We start from the raw sequence: 17,360 nt of genomic DNA on the forward strand, positions 1-17,360 counted from the left end.
AAAGAAATTCAGAAAACTCGGGAGAGATATATACTTTATGTAAAAGTGAATTTATCTCTACAAAGAAATGGAGAAACATCTCAATATTAATTTTTGTTCTCGTCTGCGTTTGCAAATTTAAGAGAGAATAAATCTTAAAATAAAGTTATATTTAAAAATAAATAACGCATCAATATTTATTAATTTTGTCTTGTCGCTGTTTAATTCTGCCATTTTATATAAATGAAATAATATTTGTAAGTAAAATTTGTAGGTAATGTAAGAATTATTTACTGACAAATTAGTATTTAATATATTCGTATTTTCAATTAAACTTATTTTAGTAATTCTTTATTGTCAAATTTATAGAATGAATTTAATATTTTTCTTTATATTTAAATCCCTGTTAAATTTTATATTTATCTTTTATTCGAATAAAAATTGGTTTGAATTCCTTAATAAATCGATATTTAATGTTTATAATTTCAAATTAAAAGTTACATAACGTTTTTAAATTCTATTTATGCTAAATTAACAAAAAAAGCGATACACAATTAACTTCTTATGCCGCTTGCATAATGTGCTTGCGATGATTGTGATTTTATTTTTATTCACGCGCAAATTGTTTTCTTTTGCGCATAGCAGCTAAATTGCTCCGCGATATAAACCTCTCTGCTGATTGTCCCTTTTATCGGGGACGATAGGGTATCGATTACCATGAAGGGTGAATTTACGGATCGACTGTGCGCCAGCAACCAAGGGGATCCAAACAATTACTTGTAGGAAGTAACACGCGGCCGTAAATTTCTCCGACTTCGCGATAGCACTTTAGTCGATTTATCTTCTCTCTAGCGATAGTCCGGAATATCGACTATGATTGACGATTGGAATTCCTAGAATCCACCCACGTTCTCCACCCGAGGAAACTTCGCTTCGGGCCAAGAGACTCGATTCTCGGAGGTCGTGATTTTCCGGGGCGTCTTCCACTCAAATTTCTCCGCGTCCCTCAATCTGCAATGTCCTTACAAAATTGTACCGGAAGCGAGGTATACGCACGTTGAGCGACAGTTACACACTGCTTTTTCCAGACGAGTTCCAATCTTCCCCGTTATTATCATATCTTGATCTACCCTGTGTCTATTGTAGAGAGAAGAATGTAAAATCGAGCGGAATTGAACTTTGCATTTGCAAAAACCTAAAAGAAATTTGAACATTTTATATAAAACGAGTTATTAAGAGACTGATGATTTTTTTATTATGAAATTTTATTTAGAGATGTAATTATTTAATAATATTTTTCTAATTATTTACCGGGCGGATTAATCTGTTTGCGCAAGTGCATCTTTTGTTTATCTTTTTTGGTTTCTTTTTTGTATTTTTTTTTTTTAATTAATTATAAATCACGCAAGGCTACGTGTGTTAGCAATAGCGATAAAACAAACTGGGAACTTTTTGCTCATCGTCGCGGTGACAAACTTCGATTTCCAAAATTTTCCGTGGAAATTTGTCGTTTCCTCCAGGAAGTCGAGCCGCCCGGATGGAATTTGCATGGGATAAAGCGAAACGAAACGAAGTTAGAGCTCGTCCCCGGATCCTAAATACTTGGCGATCCTTTCTAATTTTACCCGAAAAGTTATCATATACCGAGGCCCCTTTCTCACCGCGCGTATCCTCTAACTTGGGCGAAGTCGCAAAAATTTCATAAGAAATAATGAAAGCACGGCGACACAGAATGAAGGCTTCTGCAAATATAATTAAATCCGACGGTAACTTTATATGCACCGTGGGAACGAGTCTCCTGCCGCGATTCACCCTCGTATTTTCGCAGATTTAAAAGGTATGTAGCTGCGGGGTTATACCGCCTACCACTACATTCAACGCGAATCCGTTTCTGCGGAAACTGTTAATAACGAGTTTAGCAGTCTCAATTCTTGCGATCGTTATTAAAATAATTCGCAAATTGCGGAAGAATGCCATTAACGAGAACGCGGAAAAATATTATTAGCGAAAACGTATTTCGAATTTGTGGAACGATCTGTTTTTCGTAAACACGAAACAAAATTGATACAACATTTTTATAAGTGAATATAAATAGAAGCTCTTGAGATTTAAACGTATTTTTTTTTACTTGCGATGACAATATTTATTAAGAATTAAAGAGAAAATTTATTATCAATTTACAAATTTTGCCAGAATTGCACCAAACTGATAATAAATTAAATGCAAAATCGAGCTTTAGGCAGGAAACACGAAAGTAATAATAATAATTATTATTTAAAGTTATAATATTATAAATATTATAAATTACAAAATGCAATTGCATACAAATTATATTACTTACGAACAATATTATATATTTGTACACGCGCACGTTAATTATTATTCACGAGCATTTGAATATTTCATTGTTCATAGCGGGGTAAAATGTTAAAAGTCGCCAATTATATGATGATTGAATCTATATGACGCCAATAATCCCTTCTCTCCCGATAAATTCGATTACTGGCTCTTTATTAACCGGCACCGCGGTGCCCCCTTTCTCTTTTGCAGAGGATGAGAGCGCCGTGGTGCAGGGCGTCGTTACGCAGGACGGCCTCTTCGACGGTAGTGTCGTGACCAGATTCGAGGAGTACTACATCGAGCCGACGAGCAGGTATCTGAATAAAAATGAAGACACGTCGCCATCCTATCACAGCATAGCTTATCGCACCTCCGACGTTACCGCCCCGCCACATCCGTTACCCTGTGCCAGTCATCAGCTACATCGAGACGGGTCTCTTGGTGATTCCTTCGATAGGTGGGTTTCTATCTCGTATATACTCCCGAATCGAATCTAAGCGACAATCATCGCGACGACATAAATTGCTACACGGAATACGGATATAATACGGATTTTGAATATCATGATTCTCTCATCGCCGTTTGTATTTTTCATCAAATTGGATCGATTTTTAACTCGACGACTGAAATTCGCAAAGCTCTCTAAGCCTTGATTTGATGATTCAGCGTAACTTGAATTTTAATTCTTTTGTCGAAAATAAACATGTATAATTCATGTATAATTTGAAGTTATTTTCTAAAATCATCACACTTTTTGTATGAGACGTTTTACATAAAATACGGTATGTATTTTATAATTAAAAGTAAAATCCAAATAAGGATGTAATAAGCAGCTTTATTCTTTCAAATGTACATTCTGTCATATTTTTTTTCATAAAGTTCATAAAAATACATTCGTGCGAAGAGAATGATAAAAGAGCACATATTGTTGGCAAACGTGTTATAATTTAGACACGTGTAAAGGAAACTCCCGCCGGCTGGGATTATCATATATTATGCGTTTCATGTCAGCCTTCATATGGCGGACTCTAAATGTAAATTTAAACTTCGCGATGTCTGTTCCTCCAGATATAAGTACAACAATTCTCAGGCATTCTACGAGCCCTTGCTCGGCGAGCACGTTGCTCTCTACGCGAGGGAAAACAATGTGAGGGTGCCGACGTTAGAAACGAATAATGACGTCGAGTACATGGACGCGTGAGTAGCCTGCATTTTTATAGTAGAAAAAAATATCCCGAATCTTTCTCTCGGTTAAATGTACGTAAATCAGTCCATTTTATCAGACGTAATGCTACTTTTCAAAGCGTGAAAAAAAGTTAGAATAAATCGTGGGTAAAAAGGATTTCTAGGATTGAATAATTCAAGTCTACACAAGTCTAAGAATTAAAAAGAGAATTTAAACGCAGTGTAAGAAGACTTACTTATAGCGTAAGCGCGTGGTTTTATTTGTTTCTCAAAATGCAATTCGCTGTGACGCGATCGATTCGATAGAAGAGATACACACAATAACCGGAAGAAACGGAGTTTTAAACGGAATGTCAGTTGACTTTCGGGTCTTCCGGATCAAATCGCGATGTCGATGTGGCGAAGTATCGGCAAGTACCGCCGGCGTGTGTCGGCGGTACGCTGAACATCGACAAAGTCAAAATAGAATTCGGAGGAGCGAACGTTAGGCGAAGCTCGTCCCGGGCGAGGTTTCGCCGGGCGTTTTTTTTCATCGCGCAATAAAAGCGACCTTATTTCTCGCATCCGTCCGTAGCGCGAGCAGCAGAGATCGGATCGCGAGGCATCTGCACAAGCGCGCGACGGTAGATCCCCGGAAAACTACCTGCATGCTCTACTTGCAAGCGGACCATCAGTTTTTCGCGCGATACGGCACGGAGGAAGCCTGTATCGAGGTGATGACGAGGCACGTGCAGAGAGTCAACTCTATCTACAAACACACAGGTGGGTGCCTCCTCCTCGCTACATCTCTCGCTGTGCGAAAAGAGAAAGAGAGACAGAAAGAGAGAGAGAGAGAGATGATCCAACAGTTTTCGCCGCGAGTCGTGAAAACGGACGTGACGAGGAGACCAAGGGGAGAGGGAGGGGGAGGGGGGGAGGGGAAGTCGAATTGAAATTGAAAACTGCGCGAGGAACGCGAAAAACGTCGGGAGAAGAATCTAATTTAAAATGGTCAGGGAATATCGAGAGCGCGAGGAAAAAGCAAGGAAAATTCAGAGACTCCCAAGAAATGCTGGGGAACTTTATGAGAATTATGAAAATCCCTTGGAATTTTGCAATTCCTGTCGCAGTTGATGATAATACGGGAAAGGATCATTTATTCATCTTTTTTTTTTTTATTCGTTGATATTTGAATTTATATGATTCATTTTAATTTATATTTTAATATTGCGCAATTAATCGCGACGTTTATACAATACGGAAAATTTAATAATAGAAATGATAAACGCTCTTTGTACATACGTCATTTTTTATTTTTCTCGTTTACAATTTTGAGGTATTTTCTTTATTTTTCCATATTTTGATAAAAACATGGAAATAGACGAAACTTCGCGCAAATTACGAAAATCGGTGAAAAAGCAAATAATTATTTTTTAAAAAGAAGTAGAAGAAAACAAAGTTTTAAATATCAAAATAATCGTAATAATATAGTTTAATGTATGACTGGCTTATTTAAATCCTGTATTTATAATATAAAATTTAATTTGAGAAACGTTAATTGTAAAATATAATAACATTTTAATCCAACGGAAAATGTAATCTGAAAAATATTGTAATGTTGATTCTATAATGTTGTATAAGAAAAAAAAATATTATAGTATCGCATAAAATGAAAGCATAATGATTTATAAAAAGTCTATGTATAAGTGCGTGTATTATCTGTATTTTTAATTCTGTACACTCTCGAAATTAATATGAGGTGCATTTTTAACGCTCTTGGTGAGTTTGAAATATTTTGATAAATATTTGATTGCTCGATATTGTGAAATCTACGCTGCTCTACTTATTTCTACATATGGTATTTTCATTACCGTATTGTTCCATTATGTATAACACACACCGAGTTCTACATTACACGCGAATTACTCTACATGGACCAGAGAACGGTAATCACATGGGAGTCGTCAATGTGTGAGGCGCAAGAATCAGGACTAGAATAATGCACGAGCATTTCAGTGAATTATTCAGTTCCGAATATGCAATTTAAGAAATAACCATGTTTGAACAGCGTCACTGTCACTGTTTTCAGACTTCAATCAAGACGGCCGGCCGGATAACATCAGCTTCATGATAAAGCGCGTCAAGGTGCACAGCGAGGACGCGTTGAGAGATCCTAATTATCGTTTTCCGGGAAATTACGGGGTGGAGAAATATCTAGAGCTCTTTTCAGGTAAGGGCTAATGTCGCTTCTGTTAATAAGCCGCAATGTGGCGCGTAATGTCAATACGTCAATATCCGTGCGAGGGAATTGCGGAACTGATAATACGTCGATGTTTGTCTTGTTATAGAGGAGGATTATGACGCATTCTGCCTGGCTTACATGTTCACGTATCGAGACTTCGAGATGGGAACCCTGGGCTTGGCGTGGACAGGCGACCTCAAGAACGCCGGCGGGGTGTGCGAGAAAAATGGGGTATGACACCAACGAAAAAAGTATCATCCATGAAAGAATGTTAATTATATTTTTTTTAAACACAACTGAGAGGAATCATGGCCAATTCCTCGGCAAGCAGGATCTTAGGTTCGCCGAGGAATTTGCCGATGATGGCATGATTCTCTCTCAGTTGTGTTTATTAACAGAACCTAAGATCCTGCTTGCCGAGGAATTGGCTATGATTCTTTCAGTTGTGTTTAAAAAAAATATAATTAACATTCTTTCATGGGTGATACTTTTCGTTGTACTCGATTTATATTGAAGTATTGTTTATATTCTTTTATAGGTACACACATATACATATACATATACATACAAATGGTACAAGAATAATTAAATCTGAGAGAGAAGAGGAAAAAAATTTACATTTAAATTAGATTTAAACAAATACAATTTATCTATCGTTAAATGTGTCGAAACTGACGTTACGTTTAATAGTGTAATTTTATCCATCGTCGTGCGATTAGCTAATTTATTCAACGAGAGAGAACACTTATTTTCTATCGCGTGATTTCTTTTCGCGATTTCGTTGAAGCGTAAATTGTCGCGCATACGAAACTCTCGGCGATAAAATAATCGTCGAAATAACGTTGCAGCATTATCGTGGCAGCATGAAGTCATTGAATACTGGTATAGTGACCCTATTAAATTACGGGAAGCACGTACCGCCTGCGGTCTCTCACGTTACTTTGGCTCACGAGATCGGCCACAACTTCGGCTCGCCGGTACGTATACACTTCCGTTAGTCGCGTTCAGAGCGGCGCGTTCCACATTCCGCGGCCTTGTTATACGATGTTGTCCCGTCAATAAACGAATGACGCGCGTACCGCCCCGTGTACCTTATTGTTCTTACTCCGTCCAGCACGATCCGGAACAATGTACGCCGGGCGGCGAGGACGGCAACTTTATAATGTTCGCCCGTGCCACCAGCGGCGACAAGCGCAACAACAATCGTTTCAGCCCGTGCAGCCTGAACGCCATAAATCCCGTGCTCAACAGCAAGGCACGTTCGCCAAAGGGATGCTTCACCGGTGAGTTTTACACCCCTTACCTACCGTGACTTGTGTCGCGACGTCGCCGGAGCGAAACGAACTTGATCGAACGTTCCTCTCCCACCCCCCCCCCCCCCGGTCTGCTCCACCAATTATTCCATTCCCCGCTTGCTGTAACTCTGACTCGCTCTGTACTCTGCATTGTTTATTGCAGAACCGCAAGTATCGCTGTGCGGCAACGGCGTGGTGGAGGAGGGCGAGGAGTGCGACTGCGGCTGGGAGGAGGATTGCAGGGACTCGTGTTGCTTTCCTCAGCGCCGTTATCCGCCGCCCGAGGAGACCCCGTGCACGCTCACACCACGCTCGGTGTGCAGCCCTAGTCAAGTATGTATGACGCCTGTAAAAAAGCCGCGAGTATATGTTGGACTGTATTGTCGGGGGAATTTTAGGACGACTTTCCTGCCTTCTCAAAATTTAAACCGGCGCGCTTGTAGCCGCGCTTGCGCCCTTTCAATCCTGAATATTAAATGTTGAACGTTCAAGAGCCTAAATTTTTCAAACGTCTGCTTGTCCAGCTATGTATTTAAACTTTTTAGTCGAAAATGTTTAAATGTGCAAATACAGCACAACATATTATTAATGATACCTTTATCTGTGTCATATCGCGATAAATTTTTTACAAAGCCATATTATATCTTTAATATTTAATAGTATTTCCGCTGTATGAAACGATTGGGGGGCGCATTTAATGCGATGAGCAATGCGTTTAATAATTGATCACACAGTATGCATATTTCATGCAAGAGATATTGAAAACGCCGGTGCACGGTTATCACTCGTTTTCCGTTTTAGTTTGTCGGAAAATGTTAATTAATTTAAGCGGCATTCTGTGAAATTTACTTTGAAGGATTTATTCACAGATTTATGTATAATGTAATTACGGTGGCGCATTGTGCGTATATGATATAATGTAATTTCAATTGACCGGTTTGCTCTGTTTGCCTCTTCTTTCCAGGGTCCGTGCTGTACCGCCGAGTGTACCCTCCGCTTCGGAGACAAGTGCAGAGACGACAACGGATGCCGCGATGCGAGCTTCTGCGACGGTCGATCTCCTTATTGCCCGCCGTCCATTAACAAGCCCAACAAGACCATCTGTAATCGCGAATTGGTCTGCTTCATGGGGGTAATTATTAGTCTCATTAAAAATCAAATATGTGCTCTTATTAAATGAACAAGTACGATTTGCCTCACGTGCATGAAATTTGGATCCGCAACAGGAGTGCACCGGCAGCATTTGCCTGGCGTACGGATTGGAATCTTGCCAATGCATACCAGGCCCGAATGATCCGCCGACGAAGGCATGCGAGTTGTGTTGTCGGCACCCCGGGGAAAATCAACCGTGCCTGTACGTTTATTTTGCTTTTATTTCTTGGATCGATTTACGCAAAAATTTGTTGAATTTAATCAACAATTTTTTTCCTTGTAGATCGTCTTTTGACTGGAATTCCCCGCCGTACGATATTCCCGACATGTTCTCGAAGCCAGGAACGCCATGTAACGATTATAATGGTTACTGCGATGTCTTTCAAAAATGTCGCGAGGTAAGCGTAACTTGGTCGCGATGGAGGATAGCGGATAGTAGATAGCGGCGTTAATTAAAATATTTTATTCAGGTCGATCCAAGCGGTCCATTAGCAACTTTAAGGAAGCTCTTATTATCCGACGAGAGCCTCGCCACTTTTAGACGTTGGGTCGCTGAACATTGGTATGCAGCTGCTCTGATAGTTTTAGCGGCAATATCATTGCTGGTACGTATATCATTAAAGATATTACCTATTTTTTTCTTGAAAATTAACGTTTGTGATAATTGTTATTAATTTCTAAAACCAAAATTTATAGATTTCTATAATTTTTCTGTCGTTTATCATTTCAGTTTATCATTTTTAATGAATAATTAATTCGACGGAATTATTATTTTAAACAAATGTAAAACAAATGTTGTTTTTGTAAAGATAAGTGCAAACAAAAAAAAAACAATTATGTTATGTATTTATATATTTATATTTATATTAAAAATGTTTAACTATCAGAAACGACTAAGGAAAAGAGAGAAATACAACGAGAGTAAGTGTAGGGACTCAAAGTATGCTATTTGTAATTTAATAATATTTGTTGTAAATGGATTAATTAAACTGCTTTTTATAAAGAAATTATTGCCATTACGTTATTATATCTTTTTCTGCAGTGCATAAAAGTAGAAGCAAAAGTTTCTGTAGTTGCTAAGTAACGTAAGTTTTAATTACTCTTTAAATAAAATGGTAATTAGAAGTTTTACTAATTATATGTTTTTGTATATTACTAAAATTCATAATATGTAAAGAAATACATATTTATATATGGTAATAATATCTTATTTCTTTGTCTTTCTAAATTCGTATATTGTTTATGAGAAAATAAATAAAGCAAATATTTATTTATTAAGATTTATTTTTCTTCTTTTAGGTGGCCAGCATGAGATTATTGGGCAAGCGACCGGACTTGAAACTGAAGTCCGTCACGATAATCCACAGTTCTACGACGGAAACGGTGCGGCTTCCGCCGGAGGGTACGGAAGGAGTGACGGTACATCCGCCGGCGGTACGCGCTAAACTTCCTCTTAGCAGAAAAGTCAGAGAAAAAAGACGTTATCGTAAACCTAAAGACGGCGGCCATGCCGATAAGTCCAATAATAAGGTAAAATTAATTTAAAGAAAATTAAAAAATAAGTTACTTTTTATTGTTTAATTATTCTATGTTTAATATTGTTTATTGTTCATTGTTAATTATATGTTTAATATTGTTTAGTATATTAATGTATTAATTTGACATTTTACATCTGGGAATTTAAATTCGCTAGATTACATCCCTTGTTTGTATTTAAAGGATGCTAAAAAGAAGCAGCAAAACCAACAAACCAAGAGATCATCTGCCGGGCAGATGGACGATTTTGCACGGAAAAGATCGGCCGACGTCTTGGCTGCTGTAGTACAGGAAAATAAGCGGAAGAAAATCACATCAGCAAGGGATAAAGCACAAGGTGCCAGCAATAATCCGACTAGCAGTAGTGGCGATAATGATAAGAGAAAGCGTAAAAAGCAATACAGGAAGGAGGTAATCGACTACTCAGCAATTCAAGCGGAAAAGGAGCCGGAAACAAACGCTGATCCTAAGAGCAAAGTACGCTCTTGGTTATTGGCATCTTCGCAGTGCCGACCAGAGACCAGCGTGCGGACTAACGTGAACGGTTTGCCGAAAAGTAAATCGACTCCGGTAGGTTTGACCAGCGGAGGAATAGTGGGGTCCAGAGTACCAATGTCGAGGCAACAAGCATTGACATCTACGCGACGTCCTGGTGCGGAAACCGGAAGAACGGAATTGAAGAACTCGTCAAATTCACTCGCCAGAAAAGAACGGGCGAGGCTTCAAGTAGTGTACAAGCCGCCGTTCCGGTTTAGCGTGAAGCTACGTAAATCTGACAAAGTGGCGCAAGCACCCGCTACGGCTGTGAATCATACGAACGCGAATAATAGGACGACGAAGCTACCCAGAACAGGAGTGCTTCTGCGAACGGCCAAGAGAAAGGACCGTGTCAGAATAGGTAGAGCGCGACAGATCGCCCCTACCGGCATTGGGAACAGCGGCGGCGATCTATCGGAACCGGCCAATTCTGACTTGCATACCGTACCCTCTGATCTGGAAGTATTGCTGTCCGAGAGCGAATTCCTCTTCTCGGACACGTGACCATGGATTTGGATAAGGAGCATGTTTGAATTCGTTTCGAGTCACTACGCGATTAAGTAGCTCTTGCATATTTTCATCCCTTCTCTATCCGAGCACGAGAATAAATGAAATTTTAGGATGCGTGGGATGATAGATAATTTCGCGTTGAATCGTTAACTCGAGCGTGGAAGAATCCCGTCCGAGAACGTGGAAGGGAAGGCTCATTTAGTATAATCTGTCGAACGAGATTTTACTTCTTTTTTTTCTATTTGGTTCTTTCTTTTTAACTATTTTTTTGCCAACTGCCCTGTTTATATTGCATTTATTTTCATAGTTCTTCCTTTCCGCATCTCTAGAGCGATAACGCGGCGATCAATTGTGATGAACATTTTTCATCGTGTTTGCGCGATTGCGATGAACGGAATTCGCGCTTCGACAAACATATGCATATATAATACGCCGTTGCTAGTTTTTGATCAAGCCAGTTTTCTTCTTCCAAAGAAAGGGGCCAAATTCACCGTTTAAAGTGCGACTGGTGTAAGCATCACAAGTATATAAATACTGATCTACTCGCTTATCTCCCGGAACTATGCTATGAAAGCAGATTACAATTTGTTTTCAATGGTAGCTTTAAATTTTCAGGGATCAGTACGCAATACACATTAATCTCAAAATGCAACGTGGTATTTTGGGGGTGTCGAAAGTAATGCTTTCTTATTAAATCTTAAAGTCTCTTTACACTGTGCCTGTGCTGTTACTCTGTACTCTCTTTTCTGACGTTTTCTGCCACAAAGAGGGAAAATGACGTAGTTTTCGTTTAAATGACGATACTTCGTCGTGAAAGGATGATAAAAGATGAATTACGTTAATCAACAGCCTTGATTGATTAACTTTTATTAATAGCTATCTTTGAGATTATAGCTCTAGTTATAATGTAGTTATAACAGATACTATGTTACAGTCATTGCTATGATGCGACTACAAAATATTCTATATTTTAGCCTTAGCTGTAACATAGCTATTATAAATTTTATATTATAGTCCTAGCTATAATATAGGTTAAGTATATTAAATACATTAATTTGCCACATTATATTTTTAGCTATGGTATGATTGATATATACTCTATATTATAGCTATTATTATAATGTAATGTACTAACGTACGTATGTTTATATTTGTAGCTAGGGCTATGATATCGACGCAGAGGAACAAAATTTAGCATACCATAATCAGAATTGATCTGATGTTGATTCTTAAGGAGCCCTAGAACGTCAGGCAGTTTTGAACAGATCGTCGGGTGGTTCTTTTGTTTATTTGCCACCTGACCTGCCTGTAATGTTAAAATTATTATTCACTTGTGGTTCCTATTGTCGACAATTCCTAATCGCATCTCGTGAAGCATCTTATCGAATATATTTTGTGTCTTCAGCATGTCCATGAGAATCGCGAGACGAGTCAACAACGGACATTGCTTATATTTTTAAGATTGTACAAAATATCTTCAACGACACCCGCTATGCCGAATTTTAGCGATTTCCGTTGTTTGTGACTAGTAAAGAAGGACATGCTAATTCTCCTACTTCAGATTCAATTTCTAACTCCGATATTTGATGCTATCATTGGTATTTATATCTTTTACATATGATTGAATTTCTGAATGTAACTTCCATTTGTAAATATGCTTTACCGCTCAGACATTCCTGTTCGCTCTGCAAAAGATAAGTTGCTTAAATCTTAAAATTGATTGCTCTGTTTAACTTTTTTTTATAAAGATACTACGTTCACAAAGTTGGAAATAACATTTATCTAACTTCAAAAATTAAATTAAAGAAAGATACGATATAACTACAATAAAATTAATTCGCAATAGAGTGTTAGAAGAATTACAAGTGTTTTTTGAAATTCGTACATTACACAAAACAGACTTCTATCGAGCTTGCTTAATCGACCTGTACTTTCTTTTGCAACGCGTAGTCGAATGTGTTAGCCGAGTTTAAGTTCCTTGTGCTCGCGGCACGTGCACTCGAGCTGAAAGCGTGTCTCGGTACAGAGTACGACGGTACGTTCACGTTTTCCATGACTCTGCTTCATGTGCATTCCTCTCGGGCGCGTCGCCGCGATCCCCCGAGCTGCCACGATTTCACTCATGGCGACAAAACCGCGATAGCCGACTCGGTTAATCGGTTTATGAAATCGACTCTACTAGCTCTTATTAGCCAACACGTATGAGTACGGTTAATGCATCCTCTTTAAGATCCGTTTACGATCGCCGACTTCTCATACCGGCCTGATGTGCCAAAAACGTATGAGTACGCTGTACAGTAAAGTAAGAAAGTCGGATCGATACGGACTCGATACTCAAGGATAATAACATTAATAATATTAATACGCTCGTTGGCGGCATTCATTTTTGTATCATTCCTTAACAAGAAGTATTATTCAGTGGAATAGTGAGAGGTAGAGATAACGTAAAGATAAATTTAGTTAACATCTTACGCATAAATTACTAAACGACTGTAAACAGGGTCTGATAGGTTTCTTTTAATTTGATTTGTTCAACTAAAATTATTATATTAGCATTCTTGTGTATGTACTTACAAAAATTTAACATAAGCGAATCGTATTAATTGCGGAATATACTGTTCGAAGTTGAATGAGTTAGTTCTTCAGGCAAGCGAAAATTTCCAAACTGTATTGTTGAATTAAAGAAAACGTTGCTTTGAATTAAAAGAAACGCATATCGCTAATTAATTGAATTTTGTTGTTTGTTTTTTTAAATCAATTGTATGTGTACGATTTGTGTACTTTTGCAACAGAGTGCAGCAGATTAGCAGCAGATATTAAAACTTACATTTACGTAGCGTTATATTCGTGTATTTGTTAAAAACAATTGGAAGCCTAATTTGTTAGGTGAGCGATCTTTCAATTTCAAAGCTCATAAGAACAATACATTTGCGTACGTAGGTAAACTAAGGTAAAGATAATTTCGCAAAAAATTATGCTTTTTCTGATATAGTAATTATTCGTAGTCGTGTTTTGTATGTTTATAATTGATTCTGCAAACTGTGAAGTGAATGTTCATAGCAACAATCCACGAGAGAAGTTCGCTTGTGTATGTGTGCGTGTATGTGTGCACACACAGGCTCCCGTAAATGTACTTAATTCGTAAGAAGATGTGATGTTACTTTTACATGAACTCGTAGACAGAATTGCTTAACTCATAAGGAAGCGTGCTTTTACTTTTTAAGACCGAGCTGTGTTATAATCCTCTCTTGAATTAATTGGGAATTGAAATCGATATCGTTTCAGTGAATTAAATACTCGCTCGATGCTATACCGAATAAAGATTAAATAAATGGAATTTATTACTGTGTGCTGTTAAAAAACATTTGATAAAAAAGGAAATTTATTTTAATACGAATTCTTGCTTTCACGTAAGAAGAATCTTTAATTCATTTCATGATTAGTATTTGCTACATTCTAAACACCCACAAAAAAAAAGGAAAAGAAGCAAATAATCAGCTTTGCGTAAAATAGTTATAACATTTAAATTCACTGAAATTTCAGTTCCGATTCCCGAGTCTTTGACCGATTATAAGCCATTATCGCGCGATTCGCTTTGTTGTGCCTAGTCGCTGCGCAGAAATCGCTATGAATTTGCGTGCGAGCGCGGCGAGCGTTTAACATATTAATCCGGACACTCGTTAACTTCGTTCGTATTCCGTTGTGTCTATATACATCTATACATATATATATATATATATATGTATATATATATATATATATATATAAATATATATACATATATTGTGATACATATTTATATATGTCGTACAAGTAAGTAGTACGTATTCCGCTTTGGTCGTAAGATTTGCGTTATAATCTAAAAAAGAGAAAGAGGCAAAGGAAAAGAGAGAGTGAGAGAGAGAGAGAGAGAGAGAGCGAAAGCAAAAAAGCCCGTAGCTTTATTGTAGAATCAATAGGTAGACGAAGACAGACAATGTTTGGACATTCGGATTCTGTAATGTGTAGATGATAAAATGTAGCTGTTATCCTTGTGTAGGTCTGTCTACCGAGAGACTTAGTCGCAGTGAAATGAATCAAATTTGTAAGCGCGTATTGTAGCGCGATTAATAATTTTCTACGATTCTAAAAATTCGGCGAGCGCGATGGAGAACGCATACATACGAGAGAGATCTTGCGTCACTCGGATTTTTGAATTGGTTTCGCGTTGCAGTTGAATTTTGATTAGCGCGAGATGTCAGCGGATACTGGTGTTTGAGAAAATAGTCAATTTATAGCAAAATCAAAGCGAAACGTTCACTGGGGAACAAATGAGTAAATTTAGAGAGAAAATAGACATCAGTCCTAGATATAACGTAGTAACATTTTTTTTTTTTTTATGGAAGCACGTTTCAGCATAGGAAATTTACATAATATTAAAACTGATGAAAACTCTGTTTAAACATTCAAAGTTTTCCTAAATAGATATATTTTCCTACATAGATATTTTTTGGCTCTCTCTTGAATATACATCTATATTTGAATGCTATTTTTTATTTTAATTGAGGTATTAAATTATGCACAATTAAATTATTAATTGAGGTTCACTTTATTCACTTAGTACACAAAGTTATAGACGCACTATTAAGGACGAAAGAACCAATAAAAAAAAAAATCAAAAGCTTTTTACGAAATATATGGGAGAAAAGATTGACATTGAAAGGCATCTCTCTTCGAATTTCCTAAGTAATTGAGAACAGGATATAATAACAAAGTTAACATTTCTAATGAAAATTAAATTCCTTTTAACTCTATCTTTCTTACAGAAGTTTTATAAGATTGATCTACTTTTTTTATAAAAGATGGCAGCTTTCTTAAGCTTCTATAGGGCAAACGAGACTCGATCACTGATGAGATTGAAGATCGTCGTATGAAATTATCTAGCAGAATAAATTGCTGACGTTGTCGTACTGACGTAAAATCTTTCCCCGTACGTATGCGTGCTCGAAAGTGCTTGAGCATCATAGTAGCATCCAGTAGTAGCTGAACACATTGTATTTTTGATTCGCGAGTGATGATAGGACTGAGCGACCGTGGCGACCTAGCCAGCCGCCACCGAACAAATTGCTCGTACTTACATACCGTAGTCATTCCCATTAAGCTCGAGTGCTTCTTGTTCCATTTAACGATTAGCAATGGCGGGATGGTGGGATCGCGTGTGCATCCCCCCGCATGCCAAATGATACAGCACACAACACACTCGGATCCGAATAAAGTCGAGGGCACAAGTGGTCTCGATCCGAATTCCTATTCGGAATATTTGATATACGTCCGAGAGGCGAGACTGTTATTATTTTAATTCTTATCGCGTACCACATAAAAACTTATAATTGATATAAGATGGGGCTGCTGTATTTTTACACGGACTTTGTACAAATATAACAGGATTTCTCGCGGGGGAATCCCTCCGCTCTGGCGAGATATGTACATACCTGTATACCAATAAATACTAGACGAAATGTGAAGGAACGAAGAAGCTGCGACCGTGTCAAAAAATGAAAGAAAAAAGAAAACCGAGCACACGTATGTGTGGCGCATGGGTCAAAGCAAAGGCAAATTTGCATTTATAGAAGCCTCTTGTTAAAAAGCGAAATAGAGAAAGGTCTTGGTTAATGGAAAATCGAAGGATTGGGTTTTCACTAAAGAATTTTTTTCAAAACGTCATAAATTAAATATAATAAAATTGCTGGAATTATTGTAATAAATCTTTGTAATTCTTGGTTTTTGCATTTATCATCGCACGGTCGTAAGCTTCACACTTTAGTAACATTCTTCCTTTATTTTTCTAACATAATTTTTTTAATGAATATATTTTTAGATTCTATATTAATAAAATTCGATCATTGGCCAAGACATTTAATTAAAATATATAAATATATTTATACTTTTACTTTTTATTTAAGTATTTACATAAAATTATTGATTTTATTGATATACATTTTTTTATTTTTGTCTCATTTTTTTATATTCTCTCATTTTCTTTCATGTTTGCAATGTTTTTTCAGAGAATCCTATTAATGTCAAGTATATTGAATTTACATCTCTCAACACAATCTCTTATATTCATATCAATTATTTTTTTTCTTGCAATCTTGTTACTGTCTTTTAACTTCATGCTTGTTGCAGTTAATTGATTTATACTTTCATCGTACATATGAATTTCGGATTATTCCAAAATATCCATAACATAAATAACTCTGTTTTTTGTTACAGTTTCTCTTAATTCTTTTCCATTCTAAATTTTTGTAATATAATTATATTGCATAATTGTTTCTTATTTTTATATTTAATATTGCATATTTAAAATTGAGATAATACATTTTATGAATTAAAACTATATAAATAAAATATAAACGCAAGCTTACTTTTTGCGTGTCATGCATCATCCTCTTTTCTGACATTTTTTTTTGTTTTTTGACTAAATATCGTGCAAATGCATTGTTAATTACCTCATCTTTCGCTCTGTGTTCAGCTTTTTGTTGCTTCAAGTGTAGAAAGATTTATGACATTTTTATATATGTAAATCTCTAATATGCGATTATTTTAATAATATATGTATTCATGCA

General features: G+C 37.0%; 1 protein-coding gene across 1 annotated transcript in view; it reads left to right on the forward strand.

The window, feature by feature from the left end:
• The window catches only part of LOC105430103 (disintegrin and metalloproteinase domain-containing protein 10), a 61,725-nt gene extending 45,071 nt beyond the window's left edge, over positions 1–16,654 (forward strand). Inside the window, exons 5-18 of the mRNA XM_011643461.2 lie at positions 2,530–2,776; positions 3,388–3,516; positions 4,079–4,266; positions 5,573–5,713; positions 5,832–5,956; positions 6,574–6,702; positions 6,840–7,008; positions 7,184–7,353; positions 7,985–8,152; positions 8,247–8,374; positions 8,456–8,570; positions 8,643–8,777; positions 9,472–9,702; positions 9,892–16,654. Coding sequence (XP_011641763.2) covers positions 2,530–2,776; positions 3,388–3,516; positions 4,079–4,266; positions 5,573–5,713; positions 5,832–5,956; positions 6,574–6,702; positions 6,840–7,008; positions 7,184–7,353; positions 7,985–8,152; positions 8,247–8,374; positions 8,456–8,570; positions 8,643–8,777; positions 9,472–9,702; positions 9,892–10,749 — 2,933 coding nt within the window. The 3' untranslated portion in view covers positions 10,750–16,654. The remainder of the gene's footprint in view (positions 1–2,529; positions 2,777–3,387; positions 3,517–4,078; positions 4,267–5,572; positions 5,714–5,831; positions 5,957–6,573; positions 6,703–6,839; positions 7,009–7,183; positions 7,354–7,984; positions 8,153–8,246; positions 8,375–8,455; positions 8,571–8,642; positions 8,778–9,471; positions 9,703–9,891) is intronic.
• Positions 16,655–17,360: the final 706 nt, after the last annotated feature.

This window comes from Pogonomyrmex barbatus, unplaced genomic scaffold, assembly GCF_055798465.1.
Source record: "Pogonomyrmex barbatus isolate J1 unplaced genomic scaffold, ASM5579846v1 scaffold1, whole genome shotgun sequence".
NCBI lineage: Eukaryota > Metazoa > Arthropoda > Insecta > Hymenoptera > Formicidae > Pogonomyrmex > Pogonomyrmex barbatus.